Source organism: Barbus barbus (assembly GCF_936440315.1).
Source record: "Barbus barbus genome assembly, chromosome: 3".
NCBI lineage: Eukaryota > Metazoa > Chordata > Actinopteri > Cypriniformes > Cyprinidae > Barbus > Barbus barbus.
In genome coordinates, this window is record NC_136731.1 from 18042792 (window position 1) to 18069463 (window position 26672).

Below are 26672 nucleotides of genomic sequence, written 5' to 3' on the forward strand. Positions count from 1 at the left end.
AAATATTACAATAGAAAATGGCTATTTTAGTAATGTTTCACAAAATTACAGCATTAAGTATTTTTTAACAAATGAATGCAGCATTGAAGAGACTTTCAAAAACATTGAAAAATCTAACCAACCAAAAACTTTTAAACGGTCATTGAATCAGCATTGTTTTCAGTTTTAATGACTTTGAAATTAGATCTGTGCAGAAGGCAAATCAAATTAACCTCAGTGGTATGATCATTTCAGACAAAGCTAAATATTGATATGTTATGTGCTAAACTGACTCTAGATGTCATGTGATGGACATTTTGAATCATCACAGGAAACAGAAGATGACTAACACCATCACAGCATGCAGGAACTAACCAATGTCTTGTTTCTATAGGGCTACAGATGCAGTCAACCAATCAAATCAACCTTAGAGTTAACGGTTTACACATTGAAGTATAAAAACTGAAAAAAATTGAGGTTTGTGTTGAAACCTCCAAAAATAATGAACTAGACAACATCCCTGCTTGTACTGGTTGTCCCCCACATGGGATACCAGAAGTTACAAAAAAAGCAGAAGTGAAAAACCACCATCAGTCGAGAAGTTTAGACAAGAACAAACTTTATTTAACTTCAGGTTTGGAAGAACTTTTGCTGCAATTTTGTGTTAAATGATTAGACAAAGAAACCAAGAAATCTTGATTGACAAATTTCAGTGTGATAAATTGAGTATGATTATCAAACATTATTAAAATGGTTACAAAAGTCAACTGACAAAATTCCAACACAGAGAACCACAAATCCAAAGTACTATTCATCTACCAGCAATTTATTCAATTTTCTACAAAAAATAGATTAATTATAAACTAAAATTGCATAGTTTTTTTTTTATTTTTAAATTCATCTATTGAAACAGTGCAAAATAAAAACAAGCGAGGCTTCAAGGGGAAGTACAGAGAATCCCTAGCTCAACAAGTTTGTCACTTCTTTTTTTTCAGTTTTGCTTTGAGTTTAATACTTGCAAAAACATATACTGTCACTCAGGCATATGTTGATTTTCTTACGTTGCATATTTTAAATTGCAAAAGACTTACCAACTTTAACCAGTGCTTTCTGTATTGCTAATGGCCCATTAAGTCCAGTACAATACAATACAGTGATTTCTTTTCACTCTTTTCATTTAGCAGGAGCAAAGCCCATGCGGTCTGCCTCCCTGTCAAACACAGTGTAGTAGCGGCCAATGAACACATCTCCCAGAATCCACAGCGGCCCGGCGGGGGGTGGGATATCCAATGCCGTGAAGCCAGACAGACAAATACTCACACCCATGTGAGTCATCTGAGAAAAAGATAGAAGCGAGTTAAGATTGATTTAAAGTGTTCAATTAATCAATGCTGCATTCATTTTCAAAGCAGTTTTAATCAACGTCCTGAGATTCAATTAGATTCCAAACATAAAAGCAACAGAAATTTTGATTTGATTTATTTTTTCAGTGTACAATAAAAAGAAAATCATCCTGTGCAAATGCAGTTTGGTCCTCAATGTAATGAAAGGAATAGTTCAACAAAACAAGATTTACTCACACTCAGGCCAACCAAGTTGAGTTTGTTTCTTCATCGGGACAGATTTGGAGAAATTTAGCATAACATCAGTTGCTCACTAATCAATCGTCTGCAGTGAATGGGTTTGGACTCGCCCCATTCAGTACAGAGGTTCTTTATATTTGTTTTTGTTTTTGGTCAAACTTTCATTTTTTTGGTGAACTATTCTTTGAAGTGGAGGCAAGTATGAAGTTGAAGAAAAAGTATCCCAAACACTTACACAATACATAACATTAAATTATATATTTTTTCAAACATTCACATACTAATTGAGCAACTTATTATTTCAAAAATATGACTCAATTTACACAAAAAAAGCATAATTTAGCCACAAACTTAATTTTTCACTTCAAGGAATCAGGTAATTTATTCCATGAAATTGCACTTCTATATAAGAAAGGACTTTGTATGTTCAACATAATATTGTATGTTCAGTGTAAGAGAGGAAACCCACACCAGTGCCTGTAAAGAGGGGGACGCACCTTCAGAACATAGTCCTCTCCAGTTAAGTTGAACATCTTCCCTCCCAGGCTGAGGGAAACAATAGGAAGTGATGGAATCTTCTTGCAGTCAATCCAGTACTACAAGAGAGGAAATGTTCACTTTACAATTTCCTCAATTTATGCTGGAAATACATGGCGATGAAAGTATCAGCAAATTAAAAGGACATAAATGACAAAAAAAATATATATATATAAATAAAGAATAACCATTATAAATGATTTATTTAATGTATATGTTTTGAAGATATTTTTTAGTAGGAATGCTCCTAACCTCTCCCATCAGCAGTGGTAGGGCTCCGATGGCTTTCTGCAGCGCCCGCACCTCTTGAACCGGCCCGGTGATCATTGATGTTCCTGTGTCAACAATTGCCTGGCATCCATTTTTGCAGAGGGTAAGAGTGCCACCCACCTGAACTCTGTTGGAAAACGACCAATATAAGAAATAAGTCATCATGACAAATAAGATTTGTCCCATTTGCAGCCATCATAAACCAATATCAATCTGGCTAAAAACCACAGCCCTGGCTTTTGAAACATGGCTTGTATAGTAATGTTGATCACATACTCATCCATCTTTATCTGCCAGTAAGCTTTTCGTGTGACATTGACGTAATGCAGATCACCATCGAAATACTGCTGGTCAAAACCTCCCAGCATCAGCTCACCTCCAACTTCACCTGCGGGGGTCCCTACACATACACACAACATTCATTAACAAGATTAGCATGTGCATTAAGCCACTGCGATGACAGTTCCTGCAGCGCAAGTGATTTTAAATCTTACGCATCTTGGTCCCTAAAATGTAGGCAAAGCCTGACCTACATGCACACGTTTTAGTCATGAATCATTCAGTTAGTAAAAGAGGCTTTTTATACAGACGGAACAATAGACTATAGTGTGATAAATAGGCTGGAACATGCACATGCGCTTTGAAAAGCAAGAAAGGGGCGGACTGCTATGCAAGCAGTAATAGGAGTCATGCGTTACCGTTTAACAAGAATAAATACAAATCTTTCATGCTGAGGGTCACACTATCAGTCTACATTTGTAGCCACATTCTTCACCATTATAAAACCGAAATGGAGAAGCAAATAGAGGAACCTCAGATAAGGGAAAACAATGTTGTTTCCGTTCCAAACTATCCAATGTCAATATTAAACGTCCAACAATTGGCTAAACAATTTTGAAAAAAAGAGAGGCTTACCGGTTGATATAAAAAGAGAAGATATTCTGAGGCAGGATTTTGGCAGCCATGGCTGTGTCAAACACCGGCGTAACCCCATCTACAGAAATGGAAGGGTATGCCATGCCCAGGATGCCATCAAAACGTGCCATCGCAAACACAATCCCAGGCTGTTTAACTGCCTCGGCAAACTGCTGGTTTGGCACCTTCAGGCCTGCCAACTACAGACAGAAACAAACGTGAGACTTTTGGGGCATGTTGATGCCTCAAACATTGCACTTATGGTTAACTAAAACTATGCTTTCTAAACAGTTAAAACTGGGCATCATACACTAAATGCGTGAGGATCACACTACCAAACTTGTGATCCGAACACAAATTCATGCATAACATGCTTCAAAAGCTGCTTGACAAATTTAAACACTATCCCCCGGTTTCACAGACTAAAATGCATGTTTGAGCTGTCTCAACTGAAAATATCTTGCTCCGACATATTTTAAAATATGTCAGTGTCAGTGTCATTGTTCTGTGTCAAGATGCCCACCTTAATGTTTTCTTGTAAGGTAGTTTTGTAAAAGTTGCTTAAATATCTTAATTTAACTAAGGCCTAGTCCTGGCTTAAGCTAAGCCCCATTTGTGAAACTGGGCCTATGTATTCTCAAATTGGCTTAAAACGAAACATGCTTAATATTGGTCTTAACCATCTTAATATTGAGTCTTTGCCCATCATACACTTTGATTTTTTTGTGAAATCCGTCAACTCTGCCTGCCAGAAATCATCCAGAATGGCTCTGAAAAATCAGGGCCAAAATCTAGAAAAAAGAAAAGTTGCGCAGTATATTCCTGCATTAAGCTAAAGTACTTAAATTCCTAAAACTGAAAAAAAGACCAATATTTAAAAAAATTATTAAAAAAAAGACAAATGCACATAATAAAAGAAACTGAAAATATCAAATTAAAAACCAATTCAAAAATGTATAATATTATATAAATAATACTAAAAAAGCACTAGCCTCAGCAACATTATTGGTTTCTTTTTAAACAGTGTTGATCTATTTTTTACACATAGCTATTGGATTTCTTTAGAGGCATGTGATATAGTATAGAGTCACTTTTATGATGCTTTTCTTCTTATTTTGGAGCTTTTACAGCTCTCATGATCAGTTCCTGTAGTCTTTACTCACAGTGACTGTATCCTGACTGATGAAGCCAGAGAGACTCCCTCTGCCGTACTGGATCGAGAACTCTGTGCCATTCTGAACATACGTGCTTGACTTCTTAGAGTTGTAGCGATGGTGGAACCCTGAGAGACAGCCAGAGTAAGAAATTTAGTAAAGAAAAAAACAATACATATCAAAACAATGACCCAAAACATCACTCACAGCATGCAATGTTCAGGTAGGAGCAATGGATAGATGGAACCCAGAGGTTGGATGATCCGGTGTCAAACAGCACAGTGAAGTCCTGAGGAGGGGTGCCAATACTGATCACACCAAAATACTGAGCCTGAAATGGGAGAAAGGACAGTCGGACTTATTATATTCCTCATGCAAAACCAAAATGCATAATCAGTGACTGATGCCGCATTATCTTACATCCATGAAGTTGGTGAGTTTCTCAACAGGTGGTGGCAGTTTTGTTGGTGATGGTGTTGTTGTGAAGGTTTCCTCTCCGTCCATGGATTTGCTCTCTGCCAGCATGCGGCGCACAGTGCGCATCTTGTGCAGAGGAATCCTAGAGATACAACAGTAATAAAGCAATAAAACACCTGTGTCGGGTCATCACAAAACGACACCAGTGTTCAAACAAGGCCTTTAATGAATAATCCGGACTAGATTTTTACGTTTTCTGCAGAAAATGTTACTTGGTGTTGCTATGGATTTAAAGTCTTGTTTTTCTTCTGGACAATTATTTGTTTAGATTGCAGCACCACTATATTGTTATTTTTACATATTAGATAACCCCGCCCCTAATCGAACAAAGCGACCGGTGATTGGTCGCTTTAGAGTGGGCGGTTCTTGCAAGTCCACTACCTAAATTTCCAGTGACTAGTGAGCGGTCAAATTGTATCATTGCGAGGCGGAAATGTATAAAATAACCGTGCATCCGACATCAAATTACAACGCTGACTTTATAAGCAACGAAAATGCATGCTCCTTTTGTAACGAATAAGCGTTTAAGTTGTTCGCCTCTCTCGTTTTCATGGCAGATGCAGGTTCACATGTCGCACCTCAACCACAGCAGTTCACACATGTTGCTGCTTACTAACTGAACTTGGTCATGCGAGTTCAACTTCCTGATCCAAAACAGCAGTTGATGCTGTAACAAACCTTTACACAAAACGTCCTAAGCAGCACTACATTCATATTATGAAATATAATGCATCGGATTGTTGTTTGAAGATTTTATTGTAATAGGCTACAGATAAATTTGGTGATTAATAGAGTGAAAGTTAATGTGCAAAGACATAATGGGGCTGTTTAAGATTTTAATAATATCTAAATATGTTTGCATAAAATGCATTTACATCGATAATAATAAGAGAATTGATGCAATTACCTGATTATTGCTTGGCTGTCCGCAATTAACAGCCAAATTAAAAACGTGAACAAGTGAAGGCGATTCATTATCTGCCCTTTAAAAGGAATAAATTGCTTTTACTTCTGATCAGAAACAAAATTCAGACTTCCAGAAGCAAGTCTGAGGTATAACTTCCACCGCCGCCCCTTGTGCGCAACTTATACATCCAAAAGTGTCCTTCGGAGAGTGTCGTGCAAGTTCGGGGGTTTCCGTTCTCCTGAAACCTGATTGGCTAGCAGCACTGATGTAGCGCTACGATTGGCTAGAGACCATATCAATCAAGTTGAATTTCACGCCCCCGCTTCCTGAGTGCTTAAATGTGGAGTCACTTGTTTGTTGTATTTTTGTTTTAGAGAATTTTAAATTTGCATAGTTGAAACGCACCACGGCTTCCAAATGAACACAGAAAGTTAACTACAACCAACAATAAATAAATAGTAAATAATAATAATAAAGAAATATCCTTCCTCATTTGAACCTGTTGTGGAAATAAATTGCAATGCACAAAATAGGAAGTGGAGTAACCAGCAAAACCTAAACTTCTCTAAGCATGCAGATATATTGTTTTTTCACACTTAGTTGTACAAACGATACTTTTGACGTCACATTATTAACATGTACATTTTGCTTTTGATTTAAAACTTGTCCTTAGGCTTGACTGCTCCGGGTGTATGTTCACTACTGTGTGCACACTTGAATGGGTTAAATGCAGAGCACAAATTCTGAGTATGGGTCACCGTACTTAGCCACACACCACTTCCCCTTTCCCCTTGACTGGTTAGCATGGATATTATGTATGTATATATAGATGCCAAAACTGCACCCATTCTATGGCGAACCAGCATCCGTCTCCCGACTGTCATTCAAAAATAGCCTGAATAGCCAAAATAACAAATGTGTTTTAATGGAATAAAAAAATGTACTGTAAAATACTGTAAAAATCATATTTTTATTGTTTGTGATGTTTTGGAATCAGATTTTCTGTATCTTGAAGGTTGTAGGAGTGCCAAGGGGCTCCAGGTAAAGGACGGGTAGAGGTCTGTTACCCGACCCAGCCCGACTGGTCCTGAAAAATGCCCTTTGTGCCCAGTCCAGCCCTTCGGCCAACATGTGTTTTTGGCTAGGTTTGAAGCAAGGAAACGTACACTTTCAGATGAACAAGGCGACATAATGGATGAGACTTGCATCTCTCGTTTTCTCCAAAGCCCCCCTTAAAAAAAGCCCTTTAACCCTTTGATGCACAATCTATGAAAAGCTATGAGTCTTTGGTTAATAGGCAGAGCCATTCTTATCTCATTCACATATAAGCAGACAAGAACACAAGGCGCAGATGAAAGATTTTCACCCTAAAGACTAAATGTGTTGTAGAGGTGAGTTGTCATTTCTTTCATCTTTTCCTCATCTTTTTGCAGAAACAATAGTTTCTATTCAGCTCAATAAGAGAGAAGTCGTGGCCTAATGGTTAGAGAGTCGGACTCGTAATCCAAAGGTTGCAGGTTCGAGTCTCGGGCCGGCAGGGATTGTAGGTGGGGGGAGTGAATGTCCAGCGCTCTCTCCACCCTCAATACCACGACTGAGGTGCCCTTGAGCAAGACACCGAACCCCCAACTGCTCCCCGGGTGCCGCAGCATAAATGGCTGCCACTGCTCCGGGTGTATGTTCATGGTTGTGTGCGTGTTCACTGCTGTGTGTGTGTGCGTGCGCACTTTGGATGGGATAAATGCAGAGCAGTATGTCACTTCACTAATATAAATGGTTTTCATCCCTACTCTGATCAAGTTAAGTTTTGCATAATGAAACTGTCTGAATGAGTATTTGTAAGATTTAGAAATGGAAATGAGTAAATTACTTCTTTGTCTTTCTCCATTCTTGCACTAAAGTTTGGAGCCCTGTGAAATGTGGTACCACTGTGTTAATTGTGTTAAGGGCAGGACGGGATCAGAGGTCATAATGCAAGAATTTACCTATGGTGTTTAAAGACATAAGTATTATGTTGTGTTTGGTTTGAAACAGGAATACCATCTTTAAATAGTTACAAGGACAGTAGTGTTCAAAAGATGTTTTTTTTTTACATGAACAATGTGGATGTTTCTCTTCTCTCACACTGTATTTCTGAAGGATCATGTGACACTGAAGACTGGAGTGACGATGCTGAAAATTCAGCTTTGATCACAGACATAAATTACATTTAAAATTGAGTAGAACAAAAAATAAGTAATAATATTTCACAGTATTACTGTTTTAACTGCATTTTTGATCAAATAACTGAAACCTTGGCAAGTATAAATTACTTATTCTATGAAACATAAAAAAAAATGGCAGTGTTGTAATTTTTTATTTTATATACATTTTTATCATTTTCATGTACATATAAATGGACACGCTAAAACCTTTTGCACATGAAAGAATAAGCCTACTGCACCTATTTAGAAAAGATAAAACTAAGTCTTAAGGTAAATATGTACTGCTAGAAACTTTGCACCTTCTTGTCAGTATATATTTGATCTTTCCATTATGTTCAAATGCAGATAATAATCAGTTTCCTTTGTATCCCTTCAGTTGGAGGAGGTTGGCACCATGAGGCTGATAGTAGCACGTCTGCTTCTTTTCCTAATATCCTCTGTGCCTGCAGGTCAGACTGCGAAATGCCCGTGCGTCTGCGTCTGCGACGACACAAAGCTCACTGTGACATGTGTAAGGAAGAATCTCACACATATTCCTCCTACTATAAATGAGGTGAGTGTGACTTTCCACATACAGTACAGAACATCACACAACAAAAACATCATGCTTGTCTCTTAATATCATAATCATAGTTTACTGTCTGATCCCTCATAAGTTTGCTTTTGTATTGTGCATGACATCCACCATCAAACAACTAGATGATGCATGACACTATAACAGACTGAGCATTCAAATGGACTCTCATTTTATATTGTTCCTTCCTGAACTTCCTTCTTAATTGGTAAAATTTGGTATGCAGGGTTAATAACACTTCTAATGCCTTTCAAAATAACCTGACTAACTTATAGGATCTGATAGCATTATTCTGAGCATGTGGATCAACATATTTATATGCAATATTTGCAATGGCTTTTATCTCAGATCACAGTGAAATTGGACCTGAAGAGGAATAATCTTGGGGAACTGCCTAAAAGTGCGTTCAAACACACACCCTACCTGACCCACCTGACCCTGCAGGGGTCCAGTCCGTCAGAGAGGGGGCGTTCTGGGGACTTTCACGTTTGGTGCAGCTTGACCTCACTAGCAACAATATTGACATCCTCTACCAGGTATTTTCTTTGAGATGTGGAAGTGTGTTCATTTTAGATGAATGGAGGTAAAATCATTCCAAAGCTGATGGTTTGAGATGTATCTGTGTTTTTAGCTATGTTGTTACTGTCTCCCCTCCTGTAGGAATCATTTGATGGTTTATCATCACTAAAGCAGTTGTATTTAGACCGGAACCGCATTGAAGAGATCCACCCTGGAGCGTTTGCTGCGTTAAACTCTGTAAACCTGCTCTCCCTCACTCATAACCAGCTCTACCTCCCCAACATGGCATTCCAGGTACACTATCGATCAACAATTTGGGATCAGCAAGGATGCAATAAAAGTAACAGTGAAGACATTTGAAATGTTGCAAAAGATTCCGGTTTCAAATAAATGCTGTTCTTTTATGCATTCTTTTATTCAACATAACAGTTTCCACAGAATATTAAGCAGCTGTGTTCTACATGGATTATAATCATAATGTTTCTTGAGCAGCAAATCAGCATATTAGAATGATTTCTGAGGATCATGTGACACTGAAGACTGGAGAAATGATGCTGAAAATTCAGCTTTACCATTACGGGAATAAAATATATTACAATTGAAAACAGTTAGTTTAAATTGTAACAAATATTTCACACTATTACTATTTTTACTGTATTTTTGATCAAACAACTGCAGCCTTGTTGAGCATAAGAGACTTCTTTTAAAAACATGAAACAATCTTACCAACCTCATACTTTCAATTGAGAATGTAGATCATCTTTTTCTAGTGAATTCTAGAATTCTCTCAGAGTCCCATTACTTGATGTTATAAACTTTCCAATCTGAGATTACACTGATTTTGTTGGTTTGGAAGCTCTATGTGATAATCTTCTGTTAGGCCTTTTTGATATTTGAGTAATTTTCCTCCTGAGTAATTCCCAGTTATCTGTCTCTCAGGGAATGCTGAATATCCAGTTGTTGCTTTTGAGTCATAACTCTCTAAATAATCTGGCGACGGAAGCCTTTGCTGGTCTTGCACTCACACACTTAAATCTGGACCATAATGAACTCCAATACTTTCCTACCAAAACTATGACCAGGTAGCTACTGATTTTTGAAAAACAAAATTCATTATTGTTGATTTTAGATATCCTCTGGTATAAAACAAACCTTCAGAACTCACTGTTTGTGGTGGAGTTGACTCACCTGGATATGAGTTTTAACCCCATGACATATCTGGTGGAGGAGAGTGTGTCCATGCCGAAACTCACACATCTGTCTCTGCACCACATGGCCCTGCAGAACCTGTCTGAATCGGCTCTGTCTCTGTCTCCTCACATCTCTCACCTAGATCTGAGCTACAACCAGCTCCCTTACATACAGGCCCTCAAAATGTCCTCACAGCTCAACAGCCTTAACCTCACCGGTTTTAATACAGCATTGCCCACTGTCTCAGATCGTCCAAAATGTAGATGAGTTTGTTTTTTTATCAGAACTGATTTGAAGAAATGTATCATTTGGATATGCTAACACATCTGCAGTGAATGGGTGCCATCAGAATGAGAGTCCAAACAGCTGATAAAACCATCACAAGTAACCCACACGACCATCAGTTAATATTTTGTGAAGTGAAAAGCTGCACATTTGTAAGAGACAAATCTATCTTTAAGACATTTATAACTTCAAACGGTTGCCAGTGGCACCCATTCACTGCAGAGGATCCACTGGTGATCAAGTGACGTAATGCTAAACTTCTCCAAATCTGTTTCGATGAAGAAACAGTGTCATCTACATCTGTACCTTAAATCTAATACATATCTCCGTCTCAACACATTTTCTGTTCTCCTTACTCTCACCATCAAGGCTGCAGTTCAGCACGCTACATGTGAGGACCGCAGCCACACTAAAGTGCCCACTGGTTTCCCTGGCAACACACTTCTGCTTGACATGCGTGGAAACCATTTCCATTATCTTTCTAGCAACAGTTTCCCCGGCATCCCACAGGTGGTGTCTCTTCACCTGGACATCTCTACCTGTCTGACAACCAACTGTCGTCCCTGGACACAAAAACCTTTGAAGGTGCCCATGAGATCATGTACCTTCCCCTGGAAGGCAATAAACTCACTCGGTTTCCTTCTTCAGATACACATCCCCAAACTCCTAGAACTACATCTGGAGAGAAACCTTATAGTTAAACTAGAGCCTCCTTTGCTCCTTTCCCCGGTCCCTCAGCTGTCGGGCCTTTACCTCAATAATAACATCATCGCATCTATAGTGCCAAAAGCTCTGGATCCGGCACCCAAGCTGGACGTCCTTCATCTTGAAGCTAATGCGCTAACAGAAGTGCAGAGTGATGCGCTAGGCCATGCCCCTCTTTTGTCTGAGCTCCGCCTTTCAGGGAATCCGATTCGCTGGATTGGGCCAGTCTAAAGCACCTGCACATTGATAGAATGAGTCTTCAGAAGGTCAAATGAGGAACTACATGAGATAACTTTATGCACTATTAAAGGGTTAGTTCACCCAAAAATGAAAATTCTGTCTTTAATTTCTCACCCTCATGTCGTTCCAAACCCGTAAAACCTTCGTTCATCTTCAGAACACAAATTAAGAAATTTTTGATGAAATCCAAGAGCTTTCTGACCCTCCATAGACAGCAAGGATCCTTACACGATCAAGGCCCAGAAAGGTAGTAAGGATACTGTTAAATCAGTGGATTAACCATAATTATATGAAGCTACAAGAATATTTTTTATGCGCAAAGAAAACAAAAATAACTACTTTATTCAACAATTCTTCTTTTCCGTGTCAGTCTTCAATATGCGTCTTTCTGGGCTTTGAACATGTCAGTTATGTTGCTTTCTATGGAGGGACAGAAAGCTTTCGGATGTCATCAAAAATGTGTTCCGAAGATGAACAAAGGTCTTATGGGTTTGGAACGACATGAGGGTGAGTAATTAATGACAGAATTTTTATTTTTGAGTGAACTATCCCTTTAAATGATAAAAAAAACAATAGTTAATCCTTGCTTTTACTAATCTCGGTAATGGAAAATGTTCTTTCTCTGTCTCCTTGTTTGATTTGTGGTCGTAGATGAGTGCGAGGTCTCTGGCAGGGTTTGGTCGTGGTCTGTTGACTTTGTCTCTGGAAGAGAATCAGTTAGAGGAGTTGCCTGACCTTTCACCTCTTACTGGACTTCAATACCTCACCCTTAACAAAAATCCGTTAATGTGTGACTGCAAATTACTACCATTTTACAGGTGAGATATCCATCCATCCACCCATTCATCCATCTGCCATTCTATCTTACAAATTAGTCTATTACTGATTACAAATTACATGATGGAAATTATAGTTTGTAATGTATCATTATTATTCAATTATTACTATAATTATCTATTGGCTTACACATATTAGATAATGTACTCTGACTACTTTTTGATTACTTTTGAGCAAAAATGTATTCCATTCTTGTGTTATCTACGTCATGAAGTGTAAGTGAAAAGTGAAGGTGAAGACTTTCCAAATGTATAAAAGTGGTAGAATTTCAGAAAGGAAAACTTAATAGAAATCAAAAAAGAATTAGGAGTCAAATTATGAATAATATACCGCCATTTTGTGAATAATGTGTAATCATGTAATCCATAAAAAGTAACTGTAATCTATCTATCTATCTATCTAGATATCTCAACTTTCTTTCAGATGGTTGAAAAATCTGAGTCTGAGAGTTGAGGCCGTGTGCGGTTACCCTTCTGAGCTGCGAGGTCAGTCTGTGATGGAGGCAGCCATCTTTAAGAACTGTTCTGGAGAAAATGCTCATTCCTTCAACAAGACCTCCATTCCTACCAAAGCCCTTACACCAAACAAACCCATGCAGACCACAAAGGCCAGACCTGTGCAATCTGAACCTAATCTTAAACCAGTGAAGACAAAACTGACAGCAGCACCAAAGAAAAAGGAGAAAAAAAGAGGCAGGCGACCAAGGATTAAGTCATTAATGAAAAGTCATACCCCCAGTTTCACAGACAAGGCTTAAGCCTAGTCCTTGACTAAAATGTAAGTCTGAGCTGTTTCAAATGAAAGAAACTTGCACTGACTGACCTTAAATAATATCAGTGCATTTGGTTTGTCTTAAGATGCACTCCAGTAATGTTTTTTTCTAAGGCACGTTTATAAAAATTACTTAAATGTCCTCATTGAACTATGGCCCAATCCTGGCTTAGTCTAAACCCTCTCTATGAAACCGGGCCATAGAGGTTTTGATTTAAACTAAGCAGATAATGTGATATATTTATCAGGTGAACAAATTTACTGCTGTTACTTAGTTTATTTATAGGTAAAACTGACCAGAAAGACCATAGTTGCTACTGTATTTAGTCTTTACTTCCACTGTTTATAGTTCTTGAATGTGCAATTTATTTCAAGGCAGAACAGAATGATTTTGAATGTGATTCATGAAACATTCCATCTAATGTTGTTTTTTGGCATATATGTTTAACTCATAAATATGAGTTTTTATAATGTTAAGTATGTGTCATTTAAAATAAATTCTTTATTTAAAGAAATATTCTGAATTTCCTCACAAAATTACACCTTACAATTTTTTTTCAATCTTTATTTGTCACAATTTCTGAAACCTGACACTGAAACACCAGCACCACACACCAAATCTGCAAAACTAGACACTAATTCTCAGCCTTTGACACTTTTTGCAAAACATAACACACAGTTCTTTATGTAACACAAAAATCTAACATGAATTAAAATGATGGCAAATGTGTTTGCTTTTGAGATGTGTTTGAATGCAATGCTTCATTTTGCAAGAGATGTGAGGCATTTTGCGTACGCAGTTCCTGGATTTGTGTGCAGAGTTTTGAAAATGTGTAAATGTGTAAATATTTTGCCGAGGCATCAGCTGGTTCCATGGTGTAATGGTTAGCACTCTGGACTCTGAATCCAGCGATCCGAGTTCAAATCTCGGTGGAACCTACTGTTTTTCACTTGACTACAAAACAGTAGAGTTTACTTTACAATCGATATGTTGAGAAAATCAGCTTTCAATATAAACTGAATTCTAAATAGCGCGCAGTACTGCTTTATTTTATAGACAACCTACACTGATTATTAAACTGAGGAACTATGCGCTCTCGCGAGATCACACCATTAGCAAACATGGCGGCCGCGATGGATGTAGACACCCCGACTGGAGCTAACAGTGGAGCCAGTAAAAAGCGTTTTGAAGTGAAAAAGGTACAATATTGAGACGTCGGTATTAAGTATTGATGTCAAGTATATATATACACATTTAAACCGCTTAGTCTCTTGAAAATGTAAACTCTTTCACAGCGGCGTGTTTATAATCCCCGGTTAGCATCGGCGGCGCTGCTCTTTCTCATCATTAATATGTAGAATCTGATATCAAGTAGACAAATGTAAACTGGTCGTTCTTGACGCCTCTGATTTGAACTCGTAATCCCAGAGATTATTTAACTAGGCCACTAGAAAAATGAAACACTAATAGAAATCACTTAGAAACCCAGTGAGTTGCTTACCTAGACAGCATTTATAGACATCGCTTTCAGAACGTTAGATTTGCACATTTTTGACAATATAGACGCGTTCGATCCTAACAGTTTTGAACTCGTTCTAAACGTTCGATTCGATTGTTTTGGATTTAACAGGCACGTTCCAACCCATAGACGCGTCTAATTCTAACACTTTTTTTGAACACACATGGTAATCATTTAGTACCACAGTATATATGAAAGTTCCATGATATTACCATGTAAATTCTGTCAGTTTTGACTTTTATTTTCTGATCTATGTGTATGGATTGTACATCTGTTACAGGCGTTTTATTTCCTGGGGAATTGAGATTTACATTGGGTTGGATCTCAGTGCCACTGGAAAATAAAATAGTTACGAATTGCCGTGGAATTGTGTTCCGGAGATTTGTTTGGTTGAATGAATTCCAGAAGTGTGTTTCTCTTGCAGTGGAATGCCGTGGCTCTGTGGGCTTGGGACATTGTGGTGGACAACTGTGCCATTTGCAGAAATCACATTATGGACCTCTGTAAGCATCCTCTCCCGTTTGGCCTCCTCTGACTCTATTCTAGGGTTAGTTTGTTGTTTAACACAGTCAAATGTTATTTAGTGAGTTGTTTAAGTCTAGTTCATCTTCCTTCAGGTATAGAGTGTCAGGCCAATCAGGCGTCAGCTACATCAGAGGAGTGTACAGTGGCCTGGGGAGTCTGTAATGTGAGTTTGATGACACAACACACCAAATAACCAATCAAATGAAATCAAAATGTGGACTGTGTCTGTTCGGTTGTGGTATAACTGTGTGCTTTTGGTTCTGCAGCATGCGTTTCATTTCCACTGCATCTCTCGCTGGCTGAAGACCAGACAGGTGTGTCCTCTGGACAACAGAGAGTGGGAGTTCCAGAAGTGAGTGATTTTGTTTCTTCATTAAAATAGAGGCAGACCCAGAAACTGTGTTAATAGAGAATCTTAGTTCACTGAGTCACAAGTCTCAAACCCGCTCTAGATAACCCGTATCATCTATCACTTTGAACTTTATTTGGATGTAACATATGATTGGTGCTAAATACTTTTGATTCAGTTATGTCATGTCAGCTGAACATGCTAAAAATTATCCTGTTTTCCCCCATTATTTGTATTTTCCAGAAGTTTATCATTGAGAAGGGATAATGCATTGTTGTTCTAATTCCATATTTTCTGACATGTCTTTTATTGGTTGCAAGTGTCCATGCTTGTATTAATACTCATCTTTCGTTGCTCTGTTTTTCAGGTATGGCCATTAGCAGCCCAGTGTCTGTGCTTCAGATCCAGGATTTTCTTTCCCGAGATGCATTTTTGTTTAGACGTCAGCATTCTCTCTCTGTCAAAGACCAAATGGTCCACATTTAAATTGTTATGCTCGTTAGGATGTTTTTTTTATTTCTGTGTTATATGCAGCATTCTGAGCTGTAAATGACCAATAAAGTCTCTCTAAATTCAGCTCTATCAGTTCCAATATTTCTGAAATTGCATTCTATTTGAACACAATTTAAATATTTATGTGTTGTTGTTTACATTAAGGTTTTATGCAAGAAACCTAACAAGCCCAGTCACTTCATCTCTTGTGTTAAAATATGTGGAGAGAAATCTAAGGTTAGGATCTAAACATTTGATTGAAGGAACCTGGGGCCTGAACCATGAAGCTGCATTAGCTGACTAGCCAGGTAAGTTTCAGTTTAGTTTGCACCAATCCTGGGTTTTAGTGAGTTATTTACGTATAATTTATGACTTAGTTATTTTATGTTTAATAGAATTATGTGATTTATTATATTATTAATCCATTACACACAAGCAATTTTAGTTGATCAGGTATTATAATTTATGAATATTAATATGTACAGATCATATGTAATAAATAATATAAACAATAAATAAGATGTAGAATCAATAGACAAAGCTTTAAAAATGGTTACATGTGACCTAGCATGTTCAAGTCTATCGCTGTATATTTTCAACTATATAAACTAATTTAAGTTTCACTTGTGACTGCACTGATAGTAGAGCAAGATGAACTGTATATATTACATATAAACAGTACTGGACTCTTACTAGTCTATTAAACACAAAAGAAGATATTTTGAAGAATTTGGGTAACCAGGTAGTTGATGGTAGCCATTGACTTCCATAGGATTTATTTTTTTCCATACTATGGAAGTCAATGGCTACCGTCAAATGTTTAGTTACTCACAATCTTTAAATATCATCTTTTGTGTTCAGCAGAAAGAAAGAAACTTGTACAGGTTTGGAACAATCTGAGGGTGAGTAAATGATGAGAATTAATTTTTGGGTGAACTCTCTTTTAAGTCAAATAAAATTTCAAGTTTGTTAAAAAACAGATGTCTTATATTTGCAACAGCCAAAATGTTTATTGAATTAAATCATGAAATCCACACAAGATGCAAATTTGTCACAATAAGAGTTGTTTATGATTAATTTTTCACTCTTTTGCATTTATGAGAGACAGAAAACAATGTTAGGTTACACTGAGGGTGAGGAGAGCAAAATAAAATAAAAAACTAAAGAACAAAAACATGAATCAAAAACCTTTAAAAGAAACACCCATGAAATCTAAACAGGAAGTGATTGACTAATTGCTTTGGACAGGGAATATGTATAAATATAATCTAGACCCCGTTTTGATCCGGATCCCGCTGGATAAGACCACAAACATAAGCTATGTAGCATACTGAATGGATGAAGGTGATAATAATTAGACTAAATCCCTGGAATTATTGACTGCTGAATGGACAAGTTTGTTAAATCCAGTTTGTCAATGCAGCAACTGTCCGCTAGAATAGGCTCTCAAATCCAAACCCCCTGATATTCTGGAGAAGAGACCACGATCATAAGTGTTAAATGTGTCAGCCTCAGTGAAGCCCACAATATAGTTTGTCCCCAACAAAACGTTAAAGGAATAAACCCAATTCTTAGTTCATGCGTCACTCAAGCGAATCCCCCCACCCCCCAAAAAAGCGCCACATCTCTGGTCTTGTTCCGATACTCTTTCATAGTTTCTTCTTCTTTCATCAGCACAGACTCTAATCATAGTCTAAAATCAGTATTTCTAGTTGCTCATAAGCTAAGTGTTGTCTGTATTTATGGCAAGAAACCCAGTGAGAAAAAGCTACAGCAGAGTATTGGAACTGGACATGAACTCTTTCAGTGCTTTTTAGGGCTGCTGGCCGCCAAACTTGGAGCTGAGTTTGTTGATCAGGGTCATGATTTTGGGGTTGCTCTGGTACTTGGAGATGTTGGCGGGGTTCTGCGCCACATCCTGGAATGCTGCCATCACCTCTGGGTCCTGGAAAATGAGAATGCATAAAGGATTTACCATTGTGTAAACATTACAAGCAGCTGAGATGATCAGGATGTCAGCTACAGGAACGTTTATTATAGACATTTATGAACATGGTTCAATACTATATAGCTATATTAACTGACCCAAGTAACCCAAAGTAGGAAAAACAGTAATAGCGATTAACAATTTCCATTGTTCATTTATGATTACAATGTATTGTGAAGCATCTGTGAAACAAGAATCAATTTACACACCAATATAAAAAGAAATTAATACTTTTTTTCGGGCAGGGGTGTATTAAATTGATCAAAAGTGACAGTAAAAGACATTTACATTGTTAAAAAATTTTTTATATTTGAAACATTTCATTTTTGAAAATTCTATTTGTTCTTTTGAAATGTATTATCAAAAACTGTTCAACATTATCAAGATCTGAATTGATCTTGAGCAGCAAATCAGCATAGAATGATTTCTGAAGGACACTGAAGACTGAAGTTCAGCTTTGCATCACAAATTATTTATATTTTAAAATATATTCAGAAAGCAGCTGTTTTAAATTGTAATATTACTTAACAATTGTCCAGCTTCACTGTATTCAGAAACTTCTTTCATGACATTTTAAAAGTCTTACCAATTCCAAACTTTTGGATGGATGTGTAATTGTTCGTTCATCATTATGTTTAGTGAAGCAAGTGAACTAAGAATCATCATCAATTTGTTGAGAACCATTTATAAAGGTTTCCCATCCTCTTTGAATAATGAATTTCCATCATCTTCCCAGCTGTTTGTCATAAGACACCAATGAATCATTCTAATGAATTCATAATGAATCAGAACTGATTGTGACCGTCTTTGATCAAATAATTGGAAAGACCAACATAAATGTAAGATTCTATCATAAACTGGATATAATGATGACCTTTTCTCTACATAAGGTCAATACCTAGCCAATCAAATATTTCACAGCTGAGCTTAACAAGAACAATGTATAAATCACCATCGACCTTTCCATGATTTTCAAAAACTGTTTTGATTGAGGTAACTTCTTTGGTCCTAGAAAATACAATTCTTAAATTCCCTAATAATTACAGACCTTCCTTAACTTCAGACTGTAGTCCAGTGATCCTCAAATCTGGCTCGCGAGATCCACTTTCCTGCAGAGTTTAGCTCCAACCCTGATCAAACACCCCTGAGCATGCTAATCAATGTCTTCAGGATCATTAGAAAATCACAGGTAGGTGAGTTTGATCAGGGTTAGAGTTAAACTGCAGGAAAGTGGATCTTGCGAACCAGATTTGAGTATCACTGCTGTAGTCTATCCAACTGTTAACGCTGTATAAACGCACCATCATTGTGCTCAGCAGTATGTGGTTAACTTTACCTGCATGGCCATGAGAACCTCTGGGTCATTGAATAGCTCATTAAGTCCAGGCATTCCAAACGGAGGAGCTCCACCTGGGAACCCAGCACCTCCTGAAGGATCACAACGAATATTAACATCAATTACTAATAGCAGTAATCTCTCTTAAAGGCATAGTTCACCCAAAAATGAAAATTAGCCCTTGATTTACTCACCCTCAAGCCATCCTAGGTGTATATGACTTTCTTCTTTCAGACAAAAACAATCGGAGCAGATGACGTAGGCGTAAGCTACAGTGAGAATATGCTAGTCTCGTGAGAACCAAGTTTTTATTTACAAGTTTACAAGGAAAACCTGTCTACTCTTGGCTTACATTGAATTCCTCTGACATTGTTCTTTACTTCTAATTTGTGACCAGTGTTTTGGTTTCCTCTCTCTCCTCTGTGCTTCTGCACTCGTCACTCCTCTCATCCCACGTTATCTGCTGAAATGCCACTCTCTTGTGAACACATGTGAAACAGTTAGCGGAAGACAGAGGTTAATAAAGTTTTAAATATGGATATTTTTCTTATACAAATGCATTTTCAATTCAGGAGGCCTTAATTACCCCCCCCCCCCCGGAGCACTGTTTATGATAGATTTATGCACTTTATTTGACTTCAAAATCTTGACCCCCCCCATTCACTGCCTTTTTAAAGCTTAGAAAAGCCAGGATATTTTTTTATATATCTCTGTCTGCGTCTGAAAGAAGAAAGTCATATACACCTAGTATGGCTTGAAGGTGAGTAAATCATGGTTCATTTTTCCTATTCTGTTTTATACGTCAATATGGCTTATTATATACATAAACAGTTTAATAGTAGATACCTGGGAATCCTCCACGTGCCCCTCCAGCCTGTTGTCTGGCTTCCTCTTCCTGCACACACAGAGGCACATTAACAGGACTGACTGTGCAGAAAATTCTGATTTAGTGGCTTGATGCAAATCAATAGATTTCTTACCCTCTGTGCTCTCTCGTGCTCCTCCCTTGCTTTCTTCACTCGATCTTGCCGTGCTCTGACCTCTCGTTCTTCACGCTTGCGTTCATATTTGCGCCGATGCTCGATGATTTTGTTGGCCTGCGATGGAGAGGTGGGATCACATGAGACGCATTGAAGTTTCGGCACAGTCGCTTTGCCATTGTTTTCAACAAATGTACTCAAGCTAACATAAGTATTATTTTGCATCACAATATTAGCAGTGATTTTCAATCCTTCACTAGCATTTAAATGCTACCTTTAGTCTTACATTTTAAATATACACCATTGTTTAAAATTTTGAGGTCAGTAAAAATTTTTTTTTGTGAACAAGTTTTATATATATATATATATCAACATTTGAAGTGGATCAAAAAATGTTCCTAAGACAAGAACACATTTTGGTTTTAGGACAACTTTGATGAAAGGTTTTGATCCACTTCAAATGTTGACTACTGTATATATATATATTTGCAAGAATGCACCATGTTGCAATATGTTACACTACTATTTGTTACAAAATATTTCAAATAAATGCTGTTCTTTTGAACTTGCTATTTATCAAAGAATCCTGAAAAAAATCAGCTTATAATAATAATAAACTACATTCTAAAATATAATTAAATAGAAAACACATTGTAACACTCCAAATAAAATTTCACAATATTACTGTTTTACTATATTTTTATCAAATATGTAGCCTTGGTGAGCTAAAGATTCTTCTTTCAAAAGCATTAAAACATCTCATCAACCCCAAACTTTGAATAGTGGTGTACATGTGTCAGTGATGTAAGGGTCTCTTATAGTAGATTTCATCCTAAAAGTGTACGTATGCACAAAAGCTAGATTTTGTATACGCAATTTTTTTTCATATTTATAAACCCATGCGTACGTCCGAACCTGCGCAAAAATCCCTTTATAAATCCCAGTCAGGGGAAGATTCTACGTACAAAATCAAATTATATAATAAAAACCATATAGTCCATCATGACTGTATTAAAATCGAGTTCAGGAAGTCTTTTAAAAATGCCAAATAATTTGACATTAACCAACAAGTTTAGTTAATGAAAATCACGATATTTATAAAAAAAAACACTTTTGGATGTTTTTAAAATGGAAGTCAATAAACTATTACTACATTTTTCAATTATATTACATCATTCAAGAGAGTTCTCCCTGGATGGCAAATCAACACAACTGTTCTACAAAAAATAATAATTACACCAGTTCAGAGTTCTGCACAGATACCTTTGGTTGGACCTCTTTTAGCATGGCACTGGCCTCATCATCATAGTCCAGTTTACAGGCCATCGCCAAATCTCGAGCGGCCTCCTCCCAGTGACCGAGCAACCTGTCAGAACGAGAGATCTTCATCACTGATGTGTCAAGGCAGAAATCAAACCTCTTCCATCAAAATCTAGCTTTATTCTGTTACTTGTGTGCCTTCCCCCTCCACTTATAAGGCTGGGCTGAGTCTGGGTTGATGCTGATGGCTCGGTCACAGTCTCTGATGGCAGCATTGGGCTTCTGCATTTTCACATATACGCTGAAAGACACAAAAAGACAGAGTTACTCAACAGCCAATCGAACCAGGTTGCTAAAAACCAAACAGGGATTGGATGATACCTGGCTCTTTTGGCATACAGAATGGCCAGTTTTGGGTTGAGTTTGATGGCCTCTGTGAAGAGGTCTACAGCTTTCTGTAGGTCACCTGAAAAGTTGGCATGTCTCGTTGAACTCCGTTGTTTTATCATGAATTATTAACACAACTAAGGAAATATAAATTATTATTACATTATTACAGACTTCATCATTTCTTACCATCTCCTAACACTCCAATAGCCTCAGTCTTCTTCTCATTGGCCTGGTCCATCATCTCATCTGTGATCTGAGTATAAAGAAAGCATTCCATCATCCCCTTTGAATAATTTCACTTTACACTAAGAGCTTGATGAAAGTATTTTGACAGTATTCTGAAAGAGCACCCCAACAGCAAAGTCACGGCATCAGCGGTTGTCTATGATGAGAATATTTACAACCTCACATTGTTCAAACAGCTTTGGTTTAAAGGAGTCACATCTGGTCAAATTATAATGTCAGTCAAAGCTTGCTTAATATAGTTTCTCATGACCATTTATCTGACCTGTTTTGTGCAAATGTACATCCATGTTCTTTGTATGTGAAATGAGTAACTGTGGTTTGGGATTTAGCAGGACATTTTCCTGGCTTTTGCAGCCCAAACTGACTGAATTTGCTGTGGTTTCTCTCAAAAACTGTGGTAATATCAGTTGCATATTTTGAGTGGAAACCCACCAATAATCACAATGTATTTATGCAATTAGACTTAGTAAGAGTACTGTTACCTGTTCAAATATTTTGTGCATAATTACTTAAATCATGCACACTAACTTTGATAAACCCAACCCTCTAATTAACTTTAAATTGTTGAAATAAGAATAATATATATGCTTGGAACGTTTTTGCAGCTTAAGGCTAGAACACACTACATGACATTAGTTGACGCTAGTTGTCAAAAGTCAGAGCCAGTCTGCAGATTTGAGATAAAAGATTTAATAGAAAATCGTATAGTGTATGATGGTTACAGACTTCATCCAGTCCATTCTATTCACTCAACAAGATCTAACGTGTGATATTTTGAGCCGGAATAGCTTAAAAGTCTGATAGTGTACAATCCTCAGTTGTTTAGTGTATGATGCACAGTTTTTCTTGCGTAACAACTTACAAAGTCGGCAAGTGTATGATACCTAGTGCTTTAAACTTTGTGTAATGTATTCCAGCCTTTAGCTTCAATCAGTGGTCTTTTTAGACTGAGGAGAAAGCTTTAGAGTTCTGCACACTGCAGTATGCTTTTATAGTACGATCAACTCTTATCGCAAAGGATTATGGATATTTCTGGTTTTTCCCGATATTGTGCGTTTACCTCCAGGTTCTCATAATCGCCCATCTCCTGAGGATCATCCGTGTCAGGCTCAATCACTCCTTCATTGTCAATATCTGAAGAACATTTCACAGCAGCGTAAGCATTAGAAACTGTTGTTACAAAATAAGAGCATACTCTCCAAACAGACATTTGAAAATGATAAATCTCACCAAGCGCCAAATGAGATTAGAAATTGACTGCGCAGGGTAAAGCTTTACTGGCCAGTTAGCTGGTAGCATTTTTAGGGTTTGCAACATAAAATATATGTCAATATATAAGCAGTCTATATACAAACAGTCACTATGCGTGCTTTTAAAATTAATACTATCATTCAGCTAGAGTGCTTTATATCGATTAAAAGTGACAGTAAAGACATTTATGATGTATAACTGTTTCCATAAAAATATTAAAAAGCACAACTGTTTCAACACAGATAATAATAAATGTTTCTTGAGCAGCAAATCCATATATTAGAATGATTTCTGAACATGTGACACTGAAGACTGGAGTAATGACGCTAAATATTCAGGTCATCACGGGAATAAATTACATTATTTAAAACATTCAATAAAAAACTGTTGTTTTAAATTGTGATAATATTTCTTTAATATTAATGGTATAGTTCTTTAAATCTGTGATGTAAAATGAGGTGACTATTGCACCTTTTAACAGCTTCTTTACCTTCAGAAGTTTATGTAGACACAAACAGCGTCTTTTTATCTCTACAGTCAAAAGATTTCAGCCTCTAGTTTCCAGGATAATACAAAACAGACTTTAATGTTGCTTTAAAGGATAATTTTAGAGCCTAGATATCAGCTTCATATCAAACGCTATTGGCATACGTTTCATTGTCTTCTAACTGCCCAAGTTTGTATATGAAAAACGAAGCTGATGTTGCATACTGCTATAAGAGCGAGAAATCGTGAGCCAGCAATAGCTAGAAACGTTTAGTGAAAGTTCAGAGCTATTACCAATCCACAGAAAAGGCCAGAGCGATGGCATATGAGGAGCAAACAAAAGATAATAAAGGAAATATTAGAGTCAACATACCTAACTCACTCTCCTCGCTCTCAGATGGCGGGGCATCTCCGGGTTGGGGTTCTGGTGCTGCTTTGGGGGCCCCATCACATGGACAGCTTCCCTACAGACAAATGAAAACAGCAATCTGTAGAAAATATCCTAAAACAGCCCTGCCACAGTTGCAGCTCAGTTTCATCAGTGAAAACGTCAAATACACAATCAAATGCAAACCATCAACACTGGAAGAACATATGACAGAAATATATTACTATTGTATACGAAAATGCAATTCTTAAAAGTAATGATAATAATCATATTTTTTTAAAGATTAAACAAAGATGTTTTTCATCCACATTATAATTTATGCACTTCTGTTTTGTCTTATTTGACAAAAAAATAAAGATGAAATGCTTTGTTGCAAATTATGTGATGTATTAATTTGATTATTTCGTAATCCATTTAGTTCATTTTTAGAGTTTTATAAATCAATTACATCTGACAAATGATAATAAATAAAATGGATTTCATTAAAGGTAACCTGGAAATTAATTGTGAACAAGCTAGTTATGCTTACATTTACTCTCAAGATCTATGAAACATGTGGAAAGCATTTCTTTCCCCATTAATGGTAAATGCATAGTCACAAATACAACCTTGTATATATATATATATATATATATATATATATGATCTATAATATTATTAATATTTACAGACCGTAATGCTGTTTTTTTTAGGTTGTGATGCTATAATTCTGAATAATTCTTCTTGATTTATTTTCCTACCTTGCATGATGAGCTGTCATTCTTTGTTGGTAATGGTATGTTTCCTCCCATTCTATAATAAAGTAACATATTTGCACTTTATATGAGTCATACAGGGATGTTTATTTATCTGTGTGCTCCACTGAAAAGCGACGAAGCTAGAACTTTCTGGAAGCCACATGGATGTGGGTGTGACTGCTCAAACAGACGCTAAACTTTCACATAGAAACCTCCATTATTACACAACGCACTTCATAGTTTATCATTATTATAATGGAAAAACATAACATTTGGAATCAATACTGAACACAAAACCATAAACAACACAAACAAGCACTGACCCCTGTAGCCAGCTCTTAAAGAAGCCCATCTCTGGCAGATGCAGCACAGATGGATTATCTCTGCACAGCTGCACAAAGGCCTTTAACTCAGACACCTTCTGTGGATCCATGTTCCACAACACCAACCAAACTCGAGCAGAGAAAACAATGTGCTGGAAAACAACGAACCGTGCGTTATTATTATTAATCCCGTCACATGACGTGTCCCATCAGAGCGCGGGCTTAATAAATCATGCAACGCCAAAAACTGTGTAATGCAACAGTGCAGGAAATAACCGGGATTAACGCACGCGCTGCAGAGAAGCTTCTAGAAATAATGCGCGAGGAAGCGCAATTTGTTAAATCGGCGTGAAATTTTAATTATTCTTTTAATCAACAAACGTTCATTCAAAATATAAAACAGTAATGTTGTACCTGAACGTGCAATGTGCCTAAAACGCGCTTCCCCAGCAGCGATTTGAGGGTCGCGAGATCGCACTCGCTCTGCACGCGCGAGACTGCGAATTTTGCGCAGGCGGGAATTAAGCTACTCACTACTATGACTAAACCAAAACAACAGGGGTCCTTCTGGCACTGCATTCATTCGTTTTGGGAGTAAATGCAGAACATGTCCAATATCTACTTTATGGTGGTGGAAAAATAGACTCTGAGCTTTAAAAATTATATTATGAACGTGATTGCATTCTCTCTATATAAATGTACATTTGCTGATCGCAAATCTGACTTACTGTGTGAAACAGGGCAGTACACTGACAGTATTAGAGACTCTGAATAAAACCCATTCAATGCACTTTTGTTTTGCCATTTAATGTGTTTTGCCCCTATTTCTATTTGCTGTTATTTATAGTAGTATTGTATCATGTTGTTCAGTTGTTAATAAAGAACAAAAAAGAGAAATATTCGCATGTAAAATCATAGGAATAACAATTTATGCATTCTGTGTTTTTCAGAAAGATAGTATGTATATAAAAGCTTGCGCTATACCCCATACATATTTAATTACAATTTATAATATTCATTTAAGTGTATTCAAAAATGTGACCTCTGTAACTATTTCTATGGTATTTATATATCATGTTAATTTTGATGAGCTGTTAATTTGTTTGGAAATTTTAAATGAAATAATTAAAGAATATTAAAGAAAAAAAAAAACTGTCTAGAAGACGTACTTCTCGGCTTTCATAATTATGAAATGTCCCAATGCAATCAATATTATTTTGTTAAATTGTAACCTGTTTTAGGCAAATTCTATAT

At 37.0% G+C, this 26672-nt stretch overlaps 2 protein-coding genes and 2 pseudogenes across 5 annotated transcripts; 2 read left to right on the forward strand and 2 right to left on the reverse strand.

Moving 5' to 3' along the window:
* Positions 1-579: 579 nt before the first annotated feature.
* Positions 580-6002, reverse strand: LOC306853149 (cathepsin D-like; annotated as a pseudogene). The gene is made up of 9 exons (XR_013785795.1): positions 5823-6002; positions 4859-4997; positions 4646-4769; positions 4448-4566; positions 3285-3484; positions 2646-2769; positions 2352-2496; positions 2060-2158; positions 580-1314 (listed from the first exon to the last, which is right to left on the reverse strand). The product of XR_013785795.1 is annotated as a cathepsin D-like (transcript).
* Positions 6003-8420: 2418 nt separating this feature from the next.
* Positions 8421-13400, forward strand: LOC306858388 (annotated as a pseudogene). Its single transcript has 9 exons — positions 8421-8579; positions 8949-9136; positions 9261-9413; positions 10059-10201; positions 10286-10550; positions 10965-11566; positions 12192-12358; positions 12801-13073; positions 13397-13400. The product of its transcript is annotated as an uncharacterized misc_RNA (transcript).
* Positions 13401-14014: 614 nt separating this feature from the next.
* On the forward strand, positions 14015-17178 carry LOC306853204 (E3 ubiquitin-protein ligase RBX1-like; the record flags this gene model as incomplete). Of its 2 annotated transcripts, XM_079390443.1 has the most annotated exons (6): positions 14015-14348; positions 15093-15171; positions 15286-15356; positions 15460-15545; positions 15910-16779; positions 16834-17178. In XM_079390443.1, exons 1-5 carry the CDS (start codon positions 14238-14240, stop codon positions 15920-15922), a joined length of 360 nt encoding a protein of 119 aa, XP_079246569.1. In that variant the 5' UTR covers positions 14015-14237. The 2 variants fall into 2 exon arrangements, with proteins under 2 accessions (XP_079246569.1, XP_079246570.1); XM_079390444.1 differs by lacking the exons at positions 15910-16779; positions 16834-17178 and having other exon boundaries at positions 14263-14348; positions 15460-15549.
* Positions 17020-25935, reverse strand: LOC306853200 (hsc70-interacting protein-like). The gene is made up of 13 exons (XM_079390429.1): positions 25833-25935; positions 25419-25570; positions 25099-25150; positions 24344-24434; positions 23294-23367; positions 22174-22240; positions 21979-22063; positions 21788-21898; positions 21601-21703; positions 20338-20454; positions 20204-20252; positions 19358-19449; positions 17020-17979 (listed from the first exon to the last, which is right to left on the reverse strand). Exons 2-13 carry the CDS (start codon positions 25526-25528, stop codon positions 17848-17850), a joined length of 1083 nt encoding a protein of 360 aa, XP_079246555.1. The 5' UTR covers positions 25529-25570; positions 25833-25935; the 3' UTR covers positions 17020-17847.
* Positions 25936-26672: the final 737 nt, after the last annotated feature.

Bases quoted from the DNA above. Each gene is read 5' to 3' on its own strand.
- LOC306853200 (XM_079390429.1), bottom strand. From the start codon at position 25,528: ATGGATCCACAGAAGGTGTCTGAGTTAAAGGCCTTTGTGCAGCTGTGC. The intron at 25,151-25,418 runs GTCAGTGCTTGT...ACTTTATTATAG, and splicing joins TTTAAGAGCTGGCTACAGGG to AATGGGAGGAAACATACCAT. The intron at 19,450-20,203 runs GTATCTACTATT...GTGATCCTTCAG, and splicing joins GGCACGTGGAGGATTCCCAG to GAGGTGCTGGGTTCCCAGGT.